Source organism: Oncorhynchus masou, chromosome 29 (genome assembly GCF_036934945.1).
Source record: "Oncorhynchus masou masou isolate Uvic2021 chromosome 29, UVic_Omas_1.1, whole genome shotgun sequence".
Lineage (NCBI taxonomy): Eukaryota > Metazoa > Chordata > Actinopteri > Salmoniformes > Salmonidae > Oncorhynchus > Oncorhynchus masou.
The window spans coordinates 55,639,639-55,661,684 of NC_088240.1; the positions used below are offsets into that span (position 1 = coordinate 55,639,639).

The 22,046-nt window shown below is 40.7% G+C and overlaps 1 protein-coding gene across 1 annotated transcript; it reads right to left on the reverse strand.

The window, feature by feature from the left end:
* Window positions 1-873: 873 nt before the first annotated feature.
* LOC135521227 (galanin receptor type 1-like) lies at window positions 874-10,599 on the reverse strand. The gene is made up of 3 exons (XM_064947154.1): window positions 9,609-10,599; window positions 9,309-9,374; window positions 874-3,462 (listed from the first exon to the last, which is right to left on the reverse strand). Exons 1-3 carry the CDS (start codon window positions 10,341-10,343, stop codon window positions 3,145-3,147), a joined length of 1,119 nt encoding a protein of 372 aa, XP_064803226.1. The 5' UTR covers window positions 10,344-10,599; the 3' UTR covers window positions 874-3,144.
* Window positions 10,600-22,046: the final 11,447 nt, after the last annotated feature.

A 22,046-nucleotide genomic window follows, 5' to 3' on the forward strand; every position in this document is an offset into this window, starting at 1 on the left:
ACGATTATTTTAACAGTACTGCACTCTTCATGTAGCCCAATTTCAGCCAGCTAATTGCCTAACCACGGTTCAAGCAACATTATGGACTAAAAGTTCAAATCCAGTTGCTGCAGGATTATGCTGTGACAATAATGGTCAAATTAAGATCCTACATCATGAGCATGGTGACCCAGAAAAGAAAGTAGTAAAAGTATGAGGTTGTAAAATAGCTAGCCAAGAAGATTATGAGGAAGGATAAAGTGGATATTTGGATGGGAGCTAGTGGTGTTTACTGTCCTGAAGGGAGCATGCTACCCAAAAAATAATTCACAATAAAAATTGGTTCTGGAATCAACTTCATCTCCACATTCTTGGGCTGCTATGCTTCCGGGATGAGATCGTTTTCATGTTGAATGTATTATGTATGTTTTGTGCTCCAAGTGTGTTTACTAAGACTTGGCTCTTAAAAAAAACTATTTTTAAGTACTACAGCATTTTTCACGCATTCTGATGTGAGACATTTATTCCTGCAGAAGTGGGTGGCGCTGGATGATGTGGCTGATGATTGGTTGCTTTCTAGTGCAAGAAGATAAGCACATTTTGTATTCATGCCTTGTAAACCAATCTATTCTGAGCGATGCCGGTGGTCCATTGCCTGGGCTAAACAGTCCAATTCAGCACATTAGCCAAATGCCACTTTCAGGAAATGTGTTCTTCTCTCATGGGCCAGCTGGTTGTTACCTGTTACCACAATGGAAAGGAAGACTTGATTGAGGGAATGGAAGTGAACTACAGATGGTCAAATCCATCTACCTTCATCACGATACTGTAGATTGTATGTGCATAGTAGAATGAAATACAACAAATGAAATCAGTGAGTCTTTTCATGAGGAAACATATTGCTTGTCACAACAGTTTAATGTGATATCAACATGTATAAGCACTGCATTGGCATAATATTAAAGTGTAGATTTTTGTCAGCATAATATGGCACAAAAAAAAATAAAAAAAATAAGCGTTTTACATTTTCCCAAACATTTTAGAAATTCAAATACAGATAGATATGTGTAGAAAGTTTATTCTATTCCAGAAAGCAAATATTTGATTCACAGTGTTCTGGAGCAGAAACGAAAGAATCATTCAAGAGTCTTAATTCATCAAGAGAGTCTTCATTAAACACACTGATAACGAGTAATGAGGGATAAAAAAGGAATAATTTAACATGATTATCTCTTGATAGTCTCTGGGTTGCATTAATCCGTAAATACAAAGTGAAATAAATAATTAGTAGTTCCAAATAATTAGCAGTTCCAACGATTCTACGTGCAGCTGAGTGTAATTGTAACGCCCTTATGTGGTGGTGAGTGAAAACGTGACAAGAGTCACGTTGCTTAGTTGGGGATTGCGGGCGAACGTAAATTGCAGGATTTGTTTTCTGCAAGTAAGCAGCAGTTTCCACTCCATGCATGTCCTTGTTTTCCAACCTTACCCTAACACTTACCTTAGCAAGTGGCTACAGTAGCATACCTAAACTTAACCTTACCCTGCCTACCACTTACCCTAACCACTTCATAGCATGCCTAAACCTTACCCATTCCAGATGTTCATTACTGACATTAGTTTACGCTTAAATAAGAGTTTGCAACTGCGCCTCGCTATGGAGATAGCCACGCACCGTACAATGACCACAAAGAGAGTTTCCCATGGCAGTACTCAAATATATACAAATCCGTATGAGATAGTTTTCTCCTATACCATGGATAGAAATAACCAAAGTGCTGTCTCTTCCATGTTTTTTTTTTTTTTTTACTGTATTCATTATTGTTCTCTATCTAGAGTAGGCAATCCCTGATTGGCTTATGTTCACCAAACAAAATATTTAAAGAGTATTAGCTAGCTTTCGACACATAAAATGAGAAGAAGTAACTTTTTTTCAAATCTCTCTCACATATACTGAACTACCAAACATGGATGTGGTGTTAGCTGTGAAAAGGAGCAGGATATACTTTTGTGAGAATAATTGTGTGTTTTTTTTCTGTCTACTTCTGATTGTAAGTGGTTACCACAGACAAACAAAATCTTGGCACCTGACCTTTGAAGATGTTTCTTTAGTTTACGCTCTAATGATGGGCAGAAATGGAAGTCAAAGGGTAACGAGATCTCACACAATGCCTTTGAACCACATACAGCACCTGTACAAGCTCTAATGTACAAGCCAATGTCATGACAAAACAATACGCCATAAAACATGGACTTTCCATATCATACACCGATTCAATAAATAAGATAAAGTAGGCTTATATTGAGTACACATTCAAATATTTTTTAAATAGTTTATACAATAGCGTTATTAAAAATCCCAACTCATGTTTTTTCTTTTCATTGCAAAGTCTATTACAGATGGCAAGATAGGTTTAGGTTATACGGACAACATTTCCCTTGTATACACATTGGCAACTCACAACAATAGAATTGACCATTACATTCAAACAACAAAATGTTTTCTCTTCAAACAGTATTCAACTTTAAAGACAAAATTGCACTGTGTACATTTTTTATATTCTGGGCAACATCTAATAGAGCAATAGCTAATATGTTTTAACAATTCAAAACTACTCCATGATAGGCTCCCATGTAACATATACAGCAGTAACATCAGGCTTTAATGTGTAGAGTGAAGCTATATTACAGACACTCATTTCAATTGCTACTGAAAAGAGCAGCAATACAGCATCACAAAGGACCAACAATATGCACATGCACATGTAAGAAGGCAATTGACCAAACATTCACCGTTTTGATGTATAATAAGATGGCCAGTGAAATATCAAAGTCCACATTCTCTGCTTTCCTGAGAGTCAGACTCTGCAATCTTCCTGTGATAATGACAGAGAGAACGAGAGAGAGGAAGCAAGATAAAGAGAGAGAAAGAGACGCTCACTGCACACGTCCCGTATGGCACATCGTCTGGCGTGGCGTTATTTTGATGATGGAACAGCGCTGATGTGGACCTATGTAGCTTGAACCATATCCAGTTTTCTTCATATTGTCTTCATACCGTTTCCGAATCGAAACATGGAACCTCATAGCATTATGTCTCAGGAGGACCCTTGAAAACAGCCAATCATCATGGCCGTAGTTGAGCTGGCACTCGGTGACCTCCAATCAGACGTTGGTGCAGTTGGTGGAGGGTGGTGTGTTGTCCACCTTGCTGCGGAACTCCTTGAGTTCGTTGAGAGGGGAGTTGGTAACCTGACACCTGAACACCTGCTTGTAGGCCTTCCTGAAGTTCTCCGAGAGGAAGGCATAGATGACAGGGTTGACGGAGGAGTTGCTATAGGCTAGGCAGTGGGCCGCCACCCGGAACAAGAAGGACCACTGGGTCAAGGGGAAGTTGCCAAACTCCACCCACAGGTGGACCACATGGTGGGGGAGCCATGACAGGCAGAACACCACCACCACTACAAGAACCGTCTGGGCAGTCTAGTGGAGAGAGAGAGAGGAGAGGGGGGGCACAGGGTAAAAAGTCTTCAAGTATGAAGAATTTAATTTACCTTTCATTAATTTAAAAAAAAATTGACTTCTGAACACATCTACTAATGTCAATACATTGTCTAGTTGTTATAACTATGTGCGTCCACTAAGCATGTGACGTGTATAACCTTGTCCCTTTATGAGATTGTCTTTCAGTAGAATCTGGGATGTTCTCATGTCTTTTGCCAAAACTAGCAGAGCTAAAGGTGGCATCTGTCGGATGAAATGCCAATTTCATGCTTGCTGGCCTGCTCTGGCTTTCCCCTGCATTCCTGGCTTACAGATTGATTTACCGCCGTGTTCAATAATTAGCACGCAACATGGGAGATATATTAAAGAGCGGGAACATACAGAGAAGGCATTGGGGCAGGGCTGGAGATGTTTACAAATGTGTCTGCTTGCTTTCCGCTGCTATTTGAGTGTCTGCCTGCCACAGCAGTTCCTGAGCCCCGCTAACAGGGAAGCACATGGATCTTCTCCAGGAAACTGGGAGGCGATGCTCAGAAAAAAACAGGAGGGAGGGAAGGAGAAAGGGAGATGAAGGACACAGAGAGAGGAGTGAGGCGGGGAGAAAGATAGATGGTCAAAGACCGATAGGAACGCTCACTATAAAAAAGACCTGTAATATAGAGACAGTGAGATCAGACACAGAGGGATAGATGTAGGTAAGTAATGAATTGAATGAAGTGAGGTTTTCAGTAAGCTTGGTGGCATCATGAAAATGTACATAAGTCCAGCTCAAATACCTACCATTCAGCACTACAACCAGCCCAAAATCAACATCAACCACATTGTTGCAAAAAAAATAAAAAAATCTCCCTTTCACCTGTTCCCAGGTCTCCCAGCAGAACTGACTGTACCCTGAACTCACAATCATTCAGAGCTCTCAAATTGGTATGTGTAGTGTTCAATTATTCGTTCAACAGTCAAAACCCAAAATTAAAATAGAAATAACCTTGCTCTGTTATTTATTTTACCATCATTAGTTAAGTCTAGGTGTTTGAGTCTATGTGTACGTTTCTCTTGGAGAACGAACACAGCTAATTTGATGGTGACAACTTGTGAATCTATAAATTGTTCTTGGCCTCATATATGGAAATATAAATATATAAATCACTGTCTTAAGCTACTGTATATGGTATGGAAGAGGAATCTGAATCTGTTTGTATAGTACAGCACACTTACACAACCAACACACACACATACCCAAACACAAACGCCCACACACACACACAGTCAGAGGGGCTCAAAATCCCCCAAAAGACAAAATCAATGAAGTGAAACAGTGGAGGTTGGACATTGTAACTTCCCCTCTGCCATCCTCACATTGAAGGGCTTTAGGTCTCCAATTAGAGGCTATTGGAAGAACAAGTCCAGCATTGGCATCCATAACAATTCCTGTGTGCTGTTAAATTAAACGCCTAATTGAATTAAATAACAGAGTAAAACTGTTAAATCTGCTAATTAACTGTGCCTCACACCTCCTACACTGGGAATTCATTAAAACATAGTGGCATGTCAATCAAAAACAAACCCATTGCCTACTCCAGGGAACACCTTTTTTTGCCTGAACAGCCTAAAGATGACTTGCAATCGCTAACAACCGTCTGTTGACATTTCATTTATTTAAGTATGTATATTATGAAGTGTCAGAAAGTACTGGAATTCATATGACACATCTCATTTATAACCAAGTGCATGATACAAGAAATCCATGTTTATCTGGCCTCCATTGATCTCCCATGTTACGATTCCCTTTTATAATAATCCAAACACATGGTCAAGATTATTTTTGAGGAGTGGATTGAAAGTAAAACATTTGCTCAATAGACTTCTCAAAGTGAAAGGACAAAGAGGATTACAGGAGCTTCCCTATGAGCACAAGATGTTGAAAATATGTAATGTTTTGTTGTGCTGGGATGCCACACACAACAGTCTATAAACACCCTGTCCTCCTCCTGTGTGTACCTAGGGCTGATAAGTGGAGACGTTTTATAATAGTGGCAATAGTAGCATTGTTTTCCCAGCTGCGCCTGATACGTTGTTTCACAGCAATGGAGGAGTTACTGAACTGATGGCTGGAGGTCGAGGCCATACATACATACATACATACATACATACATACATACATACTAACATACATACATACATACATACCTACATACCTACATACATACATACACACATACATACATACACACATACATACATACATACATACATACATACATACATACATACATACATACATACATACATACATACATACATACATACATACATACATACATACATACATACACACATACATACATACATGCACACATACATACATACATACATACATACATACATACATACATACATACATACATACATACATACATACATACATACATACATACATACATACATACATACATACATACATACATACATACATACAAAACATTATGAACACCAGCCTTTTCCATGACATAGACTTGACCAGGTGAATCCAGTTGAAAGCTATGATCCCTTATTTATGTGTTAAATCCACTTCAATCAGTGTAGACTAAGGGGAGAAGACAGATTAAAGAATGATTTTTAAGCCTTGAGACAGTTGAGACATGGATTGTGTGTGTGCCATTCAGTGGGTGAATAAGCAAGACAAATGATTTAATTACCTTTGAACAGGGTATGGTGGTAGGTGCCAGGCTCACCGGTTTGTGTCAAGAACTGCATCGCTACTGGGTTTTTCACACTCAACAGTTTCCTGTGTGTATCAAGAATGGACTACCACCCAAATGACATCCAGCCATCTTGACACAACTGTGGGAAGCATTGGAGTCAACATGGGCCAGCATCCCTATGGAACGCTTTCGACACCTTGTAGAGTCCATACCCAGACAAATTGAGGCTGTTGTGAGGGCAAAAGTGGCAGGTGGATTCAATATTATGAAGGTGTTCTTAATGTTTTGTAGACACAGACACACAAGCACACACACACAATTGATTATACCTTTAATTGAACACCTTGTGTCTTGATCTGCCTGTGGACACAGCCTCTGTTTTCTTTACTCATTTGACACAATTAATTGTATTCACAGTGAAAGCTTTAAGTGTAAATAAGTTAGGCTGCTTGGGTGAGATGATTGACGGCTCAAACATGCGCATCGATTTGAATCAGGCAGCAATATCTCTTCAGCTAGGTTTCCATCCAATTGGCAACATATTTTCATGAGAATATTCAAAAAATCTGCATTAAAAAACAATATGTGCATGTTCCCACCAGAGATGTGCTTCCATCCAAATGACTTATTGTGAATGTGCGCGATGACATAGTCCACATAAAAATCACTTTTGTCATTAAATTCCCATGTACCGGATAAAACATATATAAGTTAAATGGATTTCCATCACATTTTCAACTCTACTGATGGTTTTGTCTAAAAAAAGTTACATTATATAGTGCATGTGCCCCATCTGCAAGTGCGTACTAGCCAACAGCTCTCAGACACCATTTTTTTTTAAATAGGCAAGTCAGTTAAGAACAAATTCTTATTTTCAATGACAGCCTAGGAACAGTGGGCTAACTGCCTTGTTCAGGGGGAGAATGACATATGTTTATATTGACAGCTCGGGTATATGGTCTTGTGACCTTTCGGTTACTAGTCCAACGCTCTAACCACTAGGCTACCTGCCGCCCCAATGGCTATATAGCCTACGTTATGAGATTATTATGGACAAAATAGCGCAATAATTTTTATTTGTCAAATCGCAGCCAAGCATCGATCATCATGTCACCAGACTAAGACCCTCGATATTAATTGGAAAGGAGCATCAAGCCCATCCCCTTTCACTTTCCCTCCCTGTGAAGTTCCTCGTCATTTATTTCATTTGTAGCCTAATAAACTGAAGGATGGCCTGAGTCGTAGTGGGAGGACCTCACAGCGTGTAATCGAGTGACTCCGAGTGACATAAAGATCCCACCTTGTCTAGCGTATTTAGCTTTATCGACATTTGGAGAGTTTACCGACAAATTAACAAATTTCCATCAGGCCTGTCGTGACATTCTTTTATCCGACATAAAACGGTTGGATTATAGTGAAGATATTCCTATCGACAAATAGTATTTCATTAGTCAGAGTTTATACTCATTGAATGACATTTGAACTGTCTATATGTGACCAAATGAGAATACATTTTTGTGAACGCATAGTTCAGACCAACATGAATCTTTTATTGTTTAGTTATGCGTAAGCCATGTGGACCAGTGTCTGGGCATATTGTTAACGGCCAACACTAAAGAGCCAGGCGAACAGCAGCAGCGGGTTGGTTTAGACAGGCAAATGGCAATTAAGAAGAGTAATGGCTGAAAGTCCAGTTTAATTGCACTTTCCCACTCTGCTGCTTCACTCAAGTGTGGTAATTGACAGGTGCTTCAGGGACATGGTAGATGGAATGTACTGCCGATACCAAGTGCCTTATATTCAATTTACAATACTGACTAAGTTTATTGGTTATTTTTCTTCACGAGACTATTATTTTTGCCTAGAAAACTGGCAATGGGATGTTGCTTCTTCAATAGTATACGTTGAAGCTCTATGCAGGTGCGCCAGTATGTGAGGGAGGCTAGGGGGTGGTCCGGATGGGGGCTAAGCCGCGAGTTCGGAAGTTGGAGATTTATGCATTTTTCAAACACTGGAAACAGCTTTTTCCTACAATCCAGAGTCATAATCATTATGATTAATTCTATGTCAACAATATTTCTATTTGTCTGCATATCTAAACATACCTCTTGAGCTGTCTGTGGTTGCATCTCTGCTCAAAATCTGGGTAAAAGATTGAAAGCATTGTGAGTTTTGTTCAGTACAATGTAGCTATTGCTTGCTTTTCTGAAGTCCACCAACCTTGCCAGAAGACATGTCAGCTAAGATAGTTAGACAAGCTAGTTACTCTAACTTGATCGATAGCATGAAATGGCTTCTTGGTAGCCAGATATGAGGTTGGGAGATTGGGAAGCTATCTGTGCCTGCTAAAGCCAACTTCATAAAATTGCTAGGTGGCGAGAAACAACAACCAATATATTTTTTTTTTACATGAATATATCTTTGAAAACATCTTATCCAAATAATGTTTTTAGGCTAGAAGGATGGAAGCCTTATAAATCTTAAATGATATTGAATGTTTTAACACTTGCCTAGAGCTCTTGACAACATGTCTAGAAAAAGCATTAGAGTAAAAATGTCAAAAAACAATCAAACAGGTTCCCCGCCTCTTGTTTGGCATATGGCTGAGCTGAGTGATGAGGCATAACTCCTTTCAAATTCATAGACGACTCTTTAAATTCAAGGACTGACATGCCAAGATGGTCAAACTCCTTGATATAGTTTTAACAATATTTTGACGCGAAACCATGTATCTTTACATTCTTGACGTAAACAAGTAGTACAACCTTCTATTTTGGTTTATGATAAAGCCATAGTGGGTCACAGTGGTAAGCTCATGAGACATGTATAAGTTATATTCTTCAAGAGTAATTAAGTAAATACTAAGAATTGAAATGATGATTGCACCGCTTCCTAAATCCCAGACTGTAGCGTTAAATCCCAGACTGTAGCTCTAAATCCCAGACTGTAGCTTTAAATCCCAGACTGTAACTAACGTTGGTCTTGTTCCCCTACTATTGCTGCTGGACAACTGGTGTGGGAGACTGTAATACTCCAACATACTGCATTTGTGGGGCTGTCCGCCATACACTAATGATCACCATCAACAGTCAATATGAAAATGTCATGAATGGTTTTACATACCTTCTTTTTCGATGCCTCTGACTTTCTGGACATGTTTCTGAGTTTTTTGTGCAGGTGATTTAAAACCTGAAAATGCATAAAGAATTGTGTGATGACCTATCAAACGATGAATTAAAGCCTGTGTTATAACAAATATGTAATAACATTGTATTGAAATAATTTAGCTTCAAAGGCTATCTAATTTATGTCTTAGTTGTCCCCACCTTAGATTACACAAACTGACATATGTTGACAAATTGGCAAATGTAAAGGCAATTATCTATCAATACAATAATAAATAAATCAGGATTGCCTGCGTACCTTTGCGTAACAGAACGAAATCAGCAGCAGGGGCAATACATAACCAAAAACAAACGTGCACACAACATAGACTTTCTTTTGGTTTTGATCCGGCCACACTTCCCAGCAATAGGTGTGATTCTCGTCTCTCTGGTATATGTTGTGTATGACCGCGACTGGCGCCGCCATGGCCAAAGAGAGTATCCAAATGACCACCACTCCGATCAAAGCGTGCTTTGACACGCGGATGTAGGACGACTTTCTGGAGTGAACAATGGCAATGTAGCGGTCCACCGACATTGCGGACAAGGTGAAAATACTGACCAGCATGGAAACGGTGAAGAAATAATGAATAAACTTGCAGATGAAGGCACCCAGAACCCATGTCGGCATCATGTAAATAGTTGACTGAAAAGGGATGCAGAAAAGCAGATAGGACAGGTCGGCGATGCTAAGGTTGAGGATGAATATGTTGGTGGTGCTCCGTGGTTTTCCGGGTTTACTACGTGCAAGCACCGTGATGACCATGGAGTTTCCCAACACTCCAAGCGTAAAGATGAGTCCGAAAACTAAAAGCGTAATGAAGTTGTCCATGCCAATCCCGAACAGAAGTTTCTGATTTTCCTCCTCGACATCCGTTCTGTTGAGATACCATGATGCAAATTCGGTTAGGTTGTCCAAACCAGACGAGTTCATCACTTTTTCTAGTGCTGGACTATTTTCAAATTTAACTATAGGGCGCACAAATGCCTTCATATGTCGTTTGACAGTAGCTGGCAGACGTTTTTGCCTATTCAGATAACAAAAGCATAATTTGTTTCAAAGTCTCTTGAGTCTCTTGAATACAGCCATCACAGAATATTGTATCTCAATTCGTTACAATGTTCCTCATTGTTTTTCGATACAATGTAAGTGAAGATACTTTTTACGATACATTTTGTCCATATGTCTGAAGTTAGCTGCCCAGAGTGTACTGTTCTATATATTCTTGGTGCGTAATGCAGTTGCTGTCTCCACCTGGTGCGTCCTCAGTCGCTGGATGGCTCCGCTCAAATCCCTCCTCGCCCTATTTCCCACTACATATTATAGAAGGGGCTGGGCTGCGCGTCTCACGTCAGCTTTCAGTACCACCGCCCAAGATGTACTAAAAAGCACTCCAAAATTAAACTTGGCCTGTCCACGTTCTCGCGGCCATAATTATGCACAATGCGATGTATAAGATATCGAATGACATTCTCTTGTAGGCTAACATCTGGGGTGATTGAAATTGCTAACAGCAGTCTAATATACACTGAGTGTACGAAATATTCAGAACACCGTCCTAATATTGAGTTGCAGCCCCTTTTGGCCTCAGAACATCCTACATTTTTTTCGGGGCTTGGACTCTTCAAGGTGTCGAAAGCATTCCACGGGGATGCTAGCCGATATTGACTCCAAAGATTTCCACAATTGGCTGCATGTCCTTTGGGTGGTGGACCATAATTGATACACACGGGAAAATGTTGAGCGTGAAGTACGTGACTCACTCAAACGGGTGCTCCTGGCACTTACTACCATACCCTGTTAAAGGCACTTCAATATGTTGTCCTTCCCATTCACCCTCTGAATAGCACACATACACAAACCATGTCTCAATTCGTCTTTAACCTGCCTCCTCCCCCTCATCTACACTGGTTGATGTGGATTTAACACATAGATAAGGGATCATAGCTTTCAACTGGATTCACCTGGTCAGTCTACGTCATGCAAAAATCAAATTGTATTTGTCACCTGCCCTGAAGACTTTACGGTGAAATGCTTATACTTACAGGGCCTTAACCAACAATGCAGTTCTATGCAAATAGTCCGGCAGGCCATTTGATTAATTGTCAAGCATTATCTCTTGAAAATGTTGTGTACACTCAGTGTAGTTGGCATTCATCATGTCTGTGAAATGGGCCTGTTGGCTTATGAAACAAGGGGTTGGATATGTGGTTAGACAATGAAGGATAGTGGTCCAGGCTTGACAAACATTATTTCATCTCAAATTATTATATATATTTTTTTTAAATGACAAGCATTAGCTCCTCTCTGATAATGGTAAATGATTGTGCCGGGCTCTTGTTCTGGCAGTGGGCCTAGAGCATGTATTTGGGGACAGGATACTTCATGAGATGGAGGCATTTACAGTAAAAGACACAGAATCCACAATAGCCCATTAGTATATCCCCCTTGGGTTCTACCCCGTGGATGGCCCAATGTTGGTGCAATTCCTCTGCTGAACACCATCTGGACAAGGGAAAGTGTGCTCTCCAGAACAAATCATTTCAGTTATCTCTTCTATCCTTCAATTTGCTTCCACTCACCCATATCATTTACTAATTGATGTTACAGCCCTCTGGTTAATGGAATTCTCACATATGTGCAGGACTAAACAGTACAGACAAGATTCATGACTGGTGGATCAGGCTTAAAACACACACATACATACACACATGATTACTCACACACAGACATACACGCACACACACACACACACACACACACACACACACACACACACACACACACACACACACACACACACACACACACACACACACACACACACACACACACACACACACACACACACTGTTACGGGTACAGGTACAGGTATCCTGTGTGTGTATACTGTGTGTGTATTTCTTTTCTCTCCTCCTCACAGGTGGCAATCATCATTCCCCAATCAGTCATCAATCAGTCACTAATCAGAAGACACACCTCCTGTTTACATTACCCTATCACATTCCCTTTCCCTTGGTTTAAAAACCCTGTCTGTTGTTTGCTCTAGAGATCAATCTCTCTGTCTGTAGATCTCTTGTTTGGTTTTTGCAACTACATGCAACTACAAGATGTCACCCATGGTCATACACTACCCGTAGGAATACTTTGTATAAAAACACTAGTTAGAGCTGGGCAGACCACCCAATGTATTTTTAGTTAGTTAGCTGTTGGTGAAGTAGGCTAGTCTAGCTTAGGGGTGTTTTTGGATACTTATTATTTTTTTCCTTGGGTCCAGCTCAGCCCCTTTTCCTGCTCCCCCCCCACCCCATTACCGTGTGTTTTCAAATAAACCATGAGTGTTTGACGGTAATTTAGTTGTCTGTGGTTATTTCGTTCTCACTCTTACTTTTTCACTATTATAAGTCTATGAGTTATGTTACGGGTCTCGTTAGCATCCCCCCCGTAGACTGTCGGGCCCAAAGGGGATTCGTAACATAAGTGGGGGCTCGTCCGGGATATGTCTTTACTGACACCCATGCCGCTCATGCAAATTGTTGTAGTGGCATAGTTCAGTGTTGAGCGTCATAGCTGATGTAGCATTAGTGTTTGCTATTTGTTGACTTGTGTGTAGTATTAAAAGATGGCTCCATTTGATTTGAAATCCTTTTTGGATAACCCTTGTGGGAGGTTTTTGATAAATGTCGTAGAGTTGATTTAATGACCTTGGCTGACCATTATTCGTTATCGATTCCGCAGAATTTAGTTAAAGCGGAGGTTAAACAGCTGGTGTTAAATGTTTTGTTGGAAGAGCAGGTGCTTGTGTTACCGCTGCCTGAGCCTACTACCCCTGTAGGGCAGGTTGCTGTGCCTGTAAGTCCGTTGGTGTCTGAGAACGAGGGTGAGGCTAAAGCTCCAGCCACATTGCCCCGTTTTGATCCACTGTCCCCATTGTCAAACGGTGATGCCAGGAGGGCTTAAAAAAAACAAGAACAGTGGCAGCTGGAGTTAAAAATGCGCCAGATGGAACTGCAGGCAGAGACAGCGATGCTAGCCTCCGTTCCTGCTGTGACTGTTAGTGAGTCGTCCTCACCAGCTGGAGCTTCCAACACTTTTGACATTAGTAGGCAGATGCGCCAGATGGAACTGCAGGCAGAGACAGCGAAGCTGGCCTTCGTTCCTGCTGTGACTGTTAGTGAGTCGTCCTCACCAGCTGGAGCTTCCAACACTTTTAACATTAGTAGGCAGATTGCATTGGTACCTTTGTTCCGAGGTTGACTCCTATTTTTGTGTATTTGAATGTATAGCCGTAGCATTGAAATGGCCTGAAGAGATATGGTGCCTATTACTTCAGTGTCAATTAACTGGTAAAGCCCAAGAGATTTTGTCAGCGCTACCTCTGGAGGACAGTATGAATTATGATGTGGTCAAAGCTACTGTTCTTCGCGCCTATGAGCTTGTGCCTGAGGCATACCAACAGATTTAGGTCTCATAAGAAGTCTTCTAGTAAGACGTATGTGGAATTTGCTAGAGACAAGGGAAATCTGTTTGATAAATGGCATGCTGCTAGCAAGGTAATTGATTTCAACTCTCTCCGGGAGTTAATCTTGGAAGAGTTTAAAAATTGCTTACCCGAACGCATTGCAGTTTACATAAATGAACAGAAAGTATCCTCCCTGTCAGTGTTGGCAGACGAGTTTGTGTTGACGCACAAGAGCGTGTTTTCGGCTCATACTGAGAGTAGAGCCACTGAATTGCCTACTTTTATTCCTAGTCGGCCAGCAGTAGTATATCAAGCATGCCAGAAAAATGAGCGTCCCTGTTTCTACTGTCATAAGGTGGGACATATGATTAATGATTGCTTCCTGCTAAAATGCAAACAAGGGATGCCTCTTCGTGCCAAGCCGCCAACAGGTGTTGGTCTAATTCGTACAGTTGTGCGGTCTGAAGCGAAACAGGTGCCTCAGGGCAACTGTAGTTTGAAAGGTCCAGCCCCCGACCGTAGTTATGAACCGTTCAGTTTCGAGGGGTTTGTGTCCCTAACGAATGACTCAGCGTCCGGTTAAAATCCTTAGAGATCAACTGGTGCGGCGCAGTCGTTTATATTGTCTGACGTGTTGCCCTTATCCGACGATACATACGGTGGTTCCAGTGTGTTAGTTCAGGGTATTGAAATGGGTTTTGTCCCAGTGCCGTTGCACTTTGTCAAAGTACACTGAGTTAATCAGTGGAATATTCAGAGTGGGGGTACGTCCTATGTTGCCAGTAAAAGGTGTGACCTTTATAATGGGTAACGATATTGCCGGAGGAAAGGTAGTACTCTTATTGGATAAAAGTGACCACTCTCTCTCTAATGAGCTTGCACAGAGTTATCCACATGTGTTCCCCGCTTGTGCTGTTACTCGTGCCTGACAAGAGGGTGACGTGATAGATTTGTCGAACACTGTTCTGTTCAAAGAGGTTGATCAAGAGGATGGGTTGTGTGCTACCTCTGGGAAGCTGATCACCTCTGACACACAACCCAGGAAAGAATCGAAGAATGTTGAACTTATTGCTGATGCAATACAGTTACCAGTCACTCATGAGCAGCTGATTGCTAACCAAAAGGTTGACAACATGCTTGCTAAATGTTTTTCTAGTATTGTCTCATTGGAAAGTGGTTTATTTAATTGATGGTAATCTCCTCATGCGTAAATGGACATCCCATGATGATGCGGGCGGAAATTGGAATGCTGTTTACCAAATAGTCATTCCGACAGCCTTTCGACAAAATGTGTTATCCCTTGCTCATGATCACCAGTGGTCTGGTCATTTAGGAATCACAAAAACTTATGATCGGATCCTTCGACATTTCTTTTGGCCGGGTTTAAAACAAGATGTGGCTCAGTTCTGTCGGACATGCCACACATGTCAGATAACAGGAAAATCAAGTCAGGTTATTCTCCTCTGCTTCTACTGCTATAATAGTGGACTGTCATATTGATGATGGAGATGGATTGGAGTTGTGCAATACTCGGCAGCAGTGCATTAGATTGCCCAACTCAGAAATGCTGCTGTCTCTCTCCAGTCAGGTCTGGTTCATTTAACGGACGGACAAGCCAATGATATTGGGCGGCTACTGCACAGTTTTCCATGTCTCTTTAGTGGCGTTCCTACTCACACAAACGCGTTGGAACATGACATTAATGTTGGAAATGCTACACCTATCAAGCAACACCCATATCGTATCAGAGCTTCCAAGAGGAAGATAATGAGGGATGAGGTGAGATATTTGTTGAAGAATGACCTGGCTACGCCAAGTTCAAGCCTTTGGAGTTCTACTTGCATTGTGGTTCCTAAACCTGATGGTACGTCCAGGTTATGTACAGATTATTGAAAGGTAAATTCTGTCACAATGCCAGATTCATTCCTGTTACCCAGACTGGACGACTGTATCGACACTGTTGGTGCTGCTAAGTATGTAACTAAGTTGTAAAAGGTTACTGGCAGGTTCTGTTAACTTTACTTGCTTCTGAGATTTCTGCCTTTGTGACCCCAGACAACTTCCTACAGTAAACAGTCCTGGCTTTTGGGATGCGAAATGCACCAGCCACTTTTCCAACGACTGGTTAACTCTGTATTAGCTGGAGTTCCCAATTGTATTGCATATCTTGATGATCTAGTGATTTATTCGTCTGTGGTCAAATCATGTTGACTCTCTAAGGGTAGTATGTGAACGGTTGGCAGCTGCTTCTCTAACCCTGAACTTGGCAAAGTGCGAGATTGGGAAGGCTACTGTTACCTATCTCGGCAAGGAGGTCGGCCATGGACGGGTGTGCCCTGTTGATGCCAAGGTCTTGGCTATAACTGCATTCCCTGCACCTACCACCAGATGAGAGCTACGCAGCTTTTTAGGGATGGTTGGCTACTACCGTAGTTTCTGTCAATTTCTCTGCGGTAGTTGCTCCATTAACCGATTTGCTCAGTCCGGCTAGAGCTTATGAGTGGTCCCATGATTGTAAGATAGCTTTTGAATCTGCTAAAGCACTCTTATGTAATAGCCCTGCACTTGCTGCTCCGGGTTTTGAACCATTTAAACTGGAGGTAGATGCTAGTACCAGAGGTGCTAGTGCTGTTCTACTGCAGCAGGACAAGAGTGGAGTGGATCATCCCGTTTGTTATTTTTCTCGTACATTTAACAAATGTCAAACAAACTATGCGACAATTGAACAAGAAGCTCTTGCTTTGTTGTTATTTCTATAACACTTTGAAGTTTATATTGGTTCCAGTGCCCTACCAGTGATTGTATATACTGATCATAAATCCCCTTAGTGTTTCTCCATCGGATGTACAACCAGAACCAGCGCCTAATGCGTTGGGCCCTTATTGTGCAAAATTATTATTTGGAGATACGGCATAAAAAAGGTTCTGAAAATGTATTAGCAGATGCTTTGTCTCGTGTGTAAAAATGATGATTTTTGTATGTTTTGTACGGTTGACTTTGTTGTTGTTCTTGTGGGTGTTCATTGTAATACTTTGGTCCCAATTCCCCCCTAGGGTTGCTCATTTAAGGGTTGGAGTGTTACGGATACAGGTATACTGTGTATTTCTTTTCTCTCCTCACAGGTGGCAATCATCATTCCCCAATCAGTCATCAATCAGTCACTAATCAGAAGACACACCTCCTCCTGTTTCCATTACCCTATCACATTCCCTTTCCCTTGGTTTAAAAACCTTGTCTGTTGTTTGCTCTAGAGCTCAATCTCTCTGTCAATGCCATCTGTCTGTAGATCTCTCTGTCAATACCATCTGTCTGTAGATCTCTTGTTTGGTTTTTGCAACTACATGTCACTTTGTCCCCACCTGTGAGTTTTGTCATGTTGTTTGTTTGATGGTGGGAAAAGGGGATACCAAGATGTCGCCAATGGGCATACACTACCCGTAGGAATACTTTGTATAAAAACACTAGTTAGAACTGGGCAGACCACCCACTGTATTTTTAGTTAGTTAGCTGTTGGTGAAGTAGGCTAGTCTAGCTTAGGGGTGTTTTTGGATACTTATTATTTCTTTCCTTGGGTCCAGCTCAGCCCTTTTTCCTGCTCCCCCCCCCCCCCCATTACCGTGTGATTTCAAATAAACCATGAGTGTTTGACGGTAATTTAGTTGTCTGTGGTTGTTTCATTCCCACTCTTACTTTTTCACTATTATAATTTGCACACACACACAAACACACACGCATGCACACACAAACACACTATGTAGGACTTTACAGTGCCTTGGTAGTGTATGGGACTCTATTGTACACTGTGAGTTATGACCTATTGTCCAAGATAGTGAATGTTAATTAAGTTTAGACAGTGTGACACAAACCCTGCTGTGGCCTATTGTTGGGGTGTCATAGAGCTCTTGGGAATGATTTACCAATATACCTGGAGCTATCAAAGAACAACAATAATCATGCTATAACTGGAATTGAGATGGAACTGACCACCATCTCTTCTCAGGACCTCCAGGCATTCTGGGGGTTATATTTCTATGCCTGTGTTAATGCTATGGCGCTGGCCTAAGCTGGGAGATGAAATGGAATGGACCCAGAAGTTCAGCAAGCGCTGCCCTAGAAGCTATGGTAACAGAGCCACGATGCAAGGTAGCGTCTATTTCCCTCATTGTCCTGGGTCAGGGTCGAGTGGCTTTTCTCAGCCCAGCTAGCACCAAGCTATCAGTGCATGCCCAAACACACATTTCCACACAGCACCCATATCAACCCAATCATGCAGCTGTGTTTACCCACATCAGCAAAGAGTCATCAACAACAAAGGCAGCATGAAGTAAACCTGCCATTTGAGTCAGAACCACTCCATTGGCTTCAAGACCTTTTGCTTCACAGACAACAGAGGCATTGTGGACGAGAGAGTAGATTTATAAGCTATAGCTTATTCTTCATTTGTCTGAATGTCATTGTTTACTGCACTCTGTCATTCAAAGAACACAAGGAAAATGTACTTTAGAAAGCCCTGTTATTTTCATAAGACATGATCAATAACATGCAGGTTTTATTCGCTGGGATTAATGCGATTGATATTCTAATGGAATGATGTAAACAGATTGACACCAAACAAATGATGGCAATCAAAGATTATTTGTCAAAAAAATATATTTCAAAGTGAAAGTAAACAGTAAGGTTTATATAGTTATTTGATTTTAGATCTGGTTTATGTGAAGCCTTATGACTCCAGGTGATGTTCATGGTTCAGAAAGAGAAAAAACAACAACATTGGGACAGGACGACGTGCAGCATCAATAACACACGCACCAACATACCAAACGAACACAATACATTTAAGAATATTCTTCAATATTCTTCAAACAGATTGATGAATACAACATCCATTTACACTGGCAATTTATCGGCATCAACCTTTTTCAGAATTTTTCATATGGCCAAACAAATAACTGAGATTATAGGTTAAAGAAAAATGGACCACATGGTTACTATGGAATTTGACCTCCACTAGATGGGGCTATTCTATGTTGAAGAGATAAGGTTGTCTAAAGCAGCTGTGACGGTAATTGATTAGCTGATTAACTGAACTACTTAGTTGAATCCTTAGTAGATGTAAGCATTAGCTGTACTTACAGAAGCGAACATGCAATAAGAATAAAAGCCAACCTTTACAATTAAATAAGTATGTAGAATGTATATGCAAATATTTGGTTTGGACAACCAACAGATACTGTTTACTAGACTGTGAGCACTAAAAGCTAAATTGGGAACACCCGTGTTGCTGGCAACGCACCACAAATAAGACTGTTTCCCTCTGTGATTGGTCTGTCATTTTGTCAAATATCAGAGCTTTGTTGTGCCTCTATTTTATGCTATTTCATCCTTGGCTCACCTAGCTACAGTTAGAATGCCCATTACAGGCTTTCTGAGCACTAGATGGAAAACCCCCAGAATGGCCTGTCAATTTTCTTCCGGTGTTGTTGCAGTGGACATTGCCTGAGTGTTCTGAGGGAGACTCACTATTTCCAGAGCACCTTAATCACTGCTTCTGATGTGAAGGTGCCTCCAACACCAATGATATGGCAATTACCTGCTTGTTGTTGTCCAGGAAAGGAAGCTTGCTGACGAGCAGCATGCAGGAAACGTTTCGGGCATTATAGACTACCAGCATACAGTTCTGGTATCAGTACAGTCTCCTAAGTGGCAGACATAGAGGAAACATAACAGCAGCTCACTTGTAAAGCCCACTTATTGAGGCTTTAGCCATATGCAAATGTGCAATAGTGAGAACAATGACAATAGCCAATTGAACACATATCCATCTCAATCAGATGGTAAAAATAATAGTGTTAGGTTCTAGCGTCAATAACACAATGATAATTCACAAATCAACGTGAAGCCCTGTCTTAATGGTGGTTTTAGCACCCCCTCCACACACACACACACACACTCTAGATGATTGCCTCCCGAAGGAGAAACCAAGCCTTCTTGATAATGATGACTGATTATCAACGTAGGAAGATAACAATAAAACAGAGTAACGTGAGATGGAAAATCTCTGTTTGCAATCTCTATATTTCCTGCTCCTAGGTTACCTGAACAGAAGACACATCACCTGTGTCCAAAAGTCTCCAATCAGCATAATTGAATTGGTCATTATTGATGAGTGACAAACACAGGTTCCTGTAATAACCATAAAGTGGTTGTTCAGGGTCGTATTCACTTGGCCCCAATAGAAGAAAACGGACTGACACCGAGAGGGACTAGTGTACCTCAAATTGTTCAATATGAATCGCTCGCTTTTGTTTTCCGTTGTAATGTTTTGCAATTGTGTGCACTAATGAATACGACCCAAGATTGTATGGCTTGCTGTATGGTCTATTGCAAATTAATCATACCAGAGATCTTTGGACACATGCTTCCTTGTCTGAGCTGGAACTCAGAAAGAATATCAGTTATTACAACCTATTTCTTCCATACTTTTTTTACTTAACATTTATTGTGTAATTTGATTCCATCTGACAGTTATAGCAGGGCAGAAAAGCACAAACTTTCAAGGAAATAGAAAGTGAATGACTAATTGTTTTGTATTTGTCTCTGAACACCTGATCCTGTGGGTCTACTGCGTTATATGCTTCAATGCGTTATATGCCCCCAAACAGATATAAAATGAGCTATTTCAATTCTGGGCTTGATTAGAATTCAAGTATAGTCTTTTCAGGAATTGGAAAAATAAATACCCTGTACATTTCTTTCATAAGACCTTGATGTGACTTGGTTATTTTACAATAAGGGTGTCTGGGTTGTCACAGGGCGACATAATTTACAAATAATCTAAATGTACAGTGAAATATTAATTTTCGTCCCCCCCATTGTTTAAAAAATAATAATAATATAGCAACAATTATTGTTAAAAGTGAAACTGATATTTTCAAGGAAACTTGTCGATTTAGCCCTCTGTAGTGCAAGAGCTCTCCAGAGCTGACAATGTTGCGGCCTTACTTTGTGAACCTAATTTTAAATCATGTAGAACATAAAACAGTATGGTGTGGCTTTCTTGCTCTTTTTGTTCGTATGAAGTTGAGCTAGTTGAAGAAGCTCGACCATGGACACTACTCGTGAATGTGTCAAAACAGACAATGATACTGTTGGTGCGTCTAAATCCCATCGCATCCGCCTACAGTGGTTGCTCAACTAAAAGTGTTGGGATTATGCTGCGGGATTTAGAGGTCATTTGTGGTTTAGTACGGTACCTTGCGTCACTGCTTCATTGCTCCAGACCAGCACAAGGGGGAGTTAGAGCACTGATTATGCTTTTGGGTCTCAAGGCGCTAATGTGTCTCTAACTGACAATGAATGGGCGACATAAACCAAATAGAAACTGTTAACTGTGCACAACTTCAAATTTGAATTTCAATGAACTGAATGATGAGGATGAAGAAGGTGATTGAATTTAGAACAATAGTGTAAGAATTGCTATTCCTCTGTCCTGCACGTGCATATCCGGAAAAAGACACATATTTTGTTGTTACTACTAGTCAGTATTACTTAATAAAACTGTTGTTACACTAAGGTTTTTATTCTAAGAGAAACTAAAATGTTCAATTATATTCCATGATATTCTTAAGATATATGTCTTGACTGAATGTAAGCAAGTGATGTCTGCTAAATAATCAAGTTGATGGCACAGTCATATAGCCTCGGCACCTACATAAAGCTAAGTGACTCACTCATTTATGGCTTTGGGTCAAAATAAATAAGTATCAACATTGTTTAATAAATAAATATTTTGGTTATCCTGACCTGGACACCATGTATTATAGTCTCTAAAAGTTACCATCTCTTACACATGTCATTTTCCATATGGATCCATAACAAATTACTATGGGAATAAATATCACTGAATGATAGAAATGTTGGAACAAAGTTGGCTAATGAAGGTAAACAAATTGTTGTTTACTGGGAAATACTCTTTCAAAATTAATGAAGGAGGCAAGTGGAAGGGGGAAAAGACAGCATTCAGAGGTCAAGGCAATGCTGCTCTGAGACAAGCATGGGGATTGGTCTTGATAAATCAATGAGATTTTTATTTTCACCGAATCTTCGTTTGGGTATTGGTTAGACTACAATTAGGGTGTGGAAATGATAGGATTATTTTGCTCTTACTGTGGTACTGTAGCCTACTCCCGACTGGTCACGTTGTACAGCACCATTAGGGGCTATTAGCAGGACAA

Excerpts from the sequence above, each read along its gene's own strand:
- LOC135521227 (XM_064947154.1), bottom strand. The coding sequence starts at position 10,343 with ATGAAGGCATTTGTGCGCCCTATAGTTAAATTTGAAAATAGTCCAGCA. Across the intron at positions 9,375-9,608 it reads TTTCGTTCTGTTACGCAAAG|GTTTTAAATCACCTGCACAA; the intron begins GTACGCAGGCAA and ends ATGCATTTTCAG. Across the intron at positions 3,463-9,308 it reads CAGAGGCATCGAAAAAGAAG|ACTGCCCAGACGGTTCTTGT; the intron begins GTATGTAAAACC and ends TCTCTCCACTAG.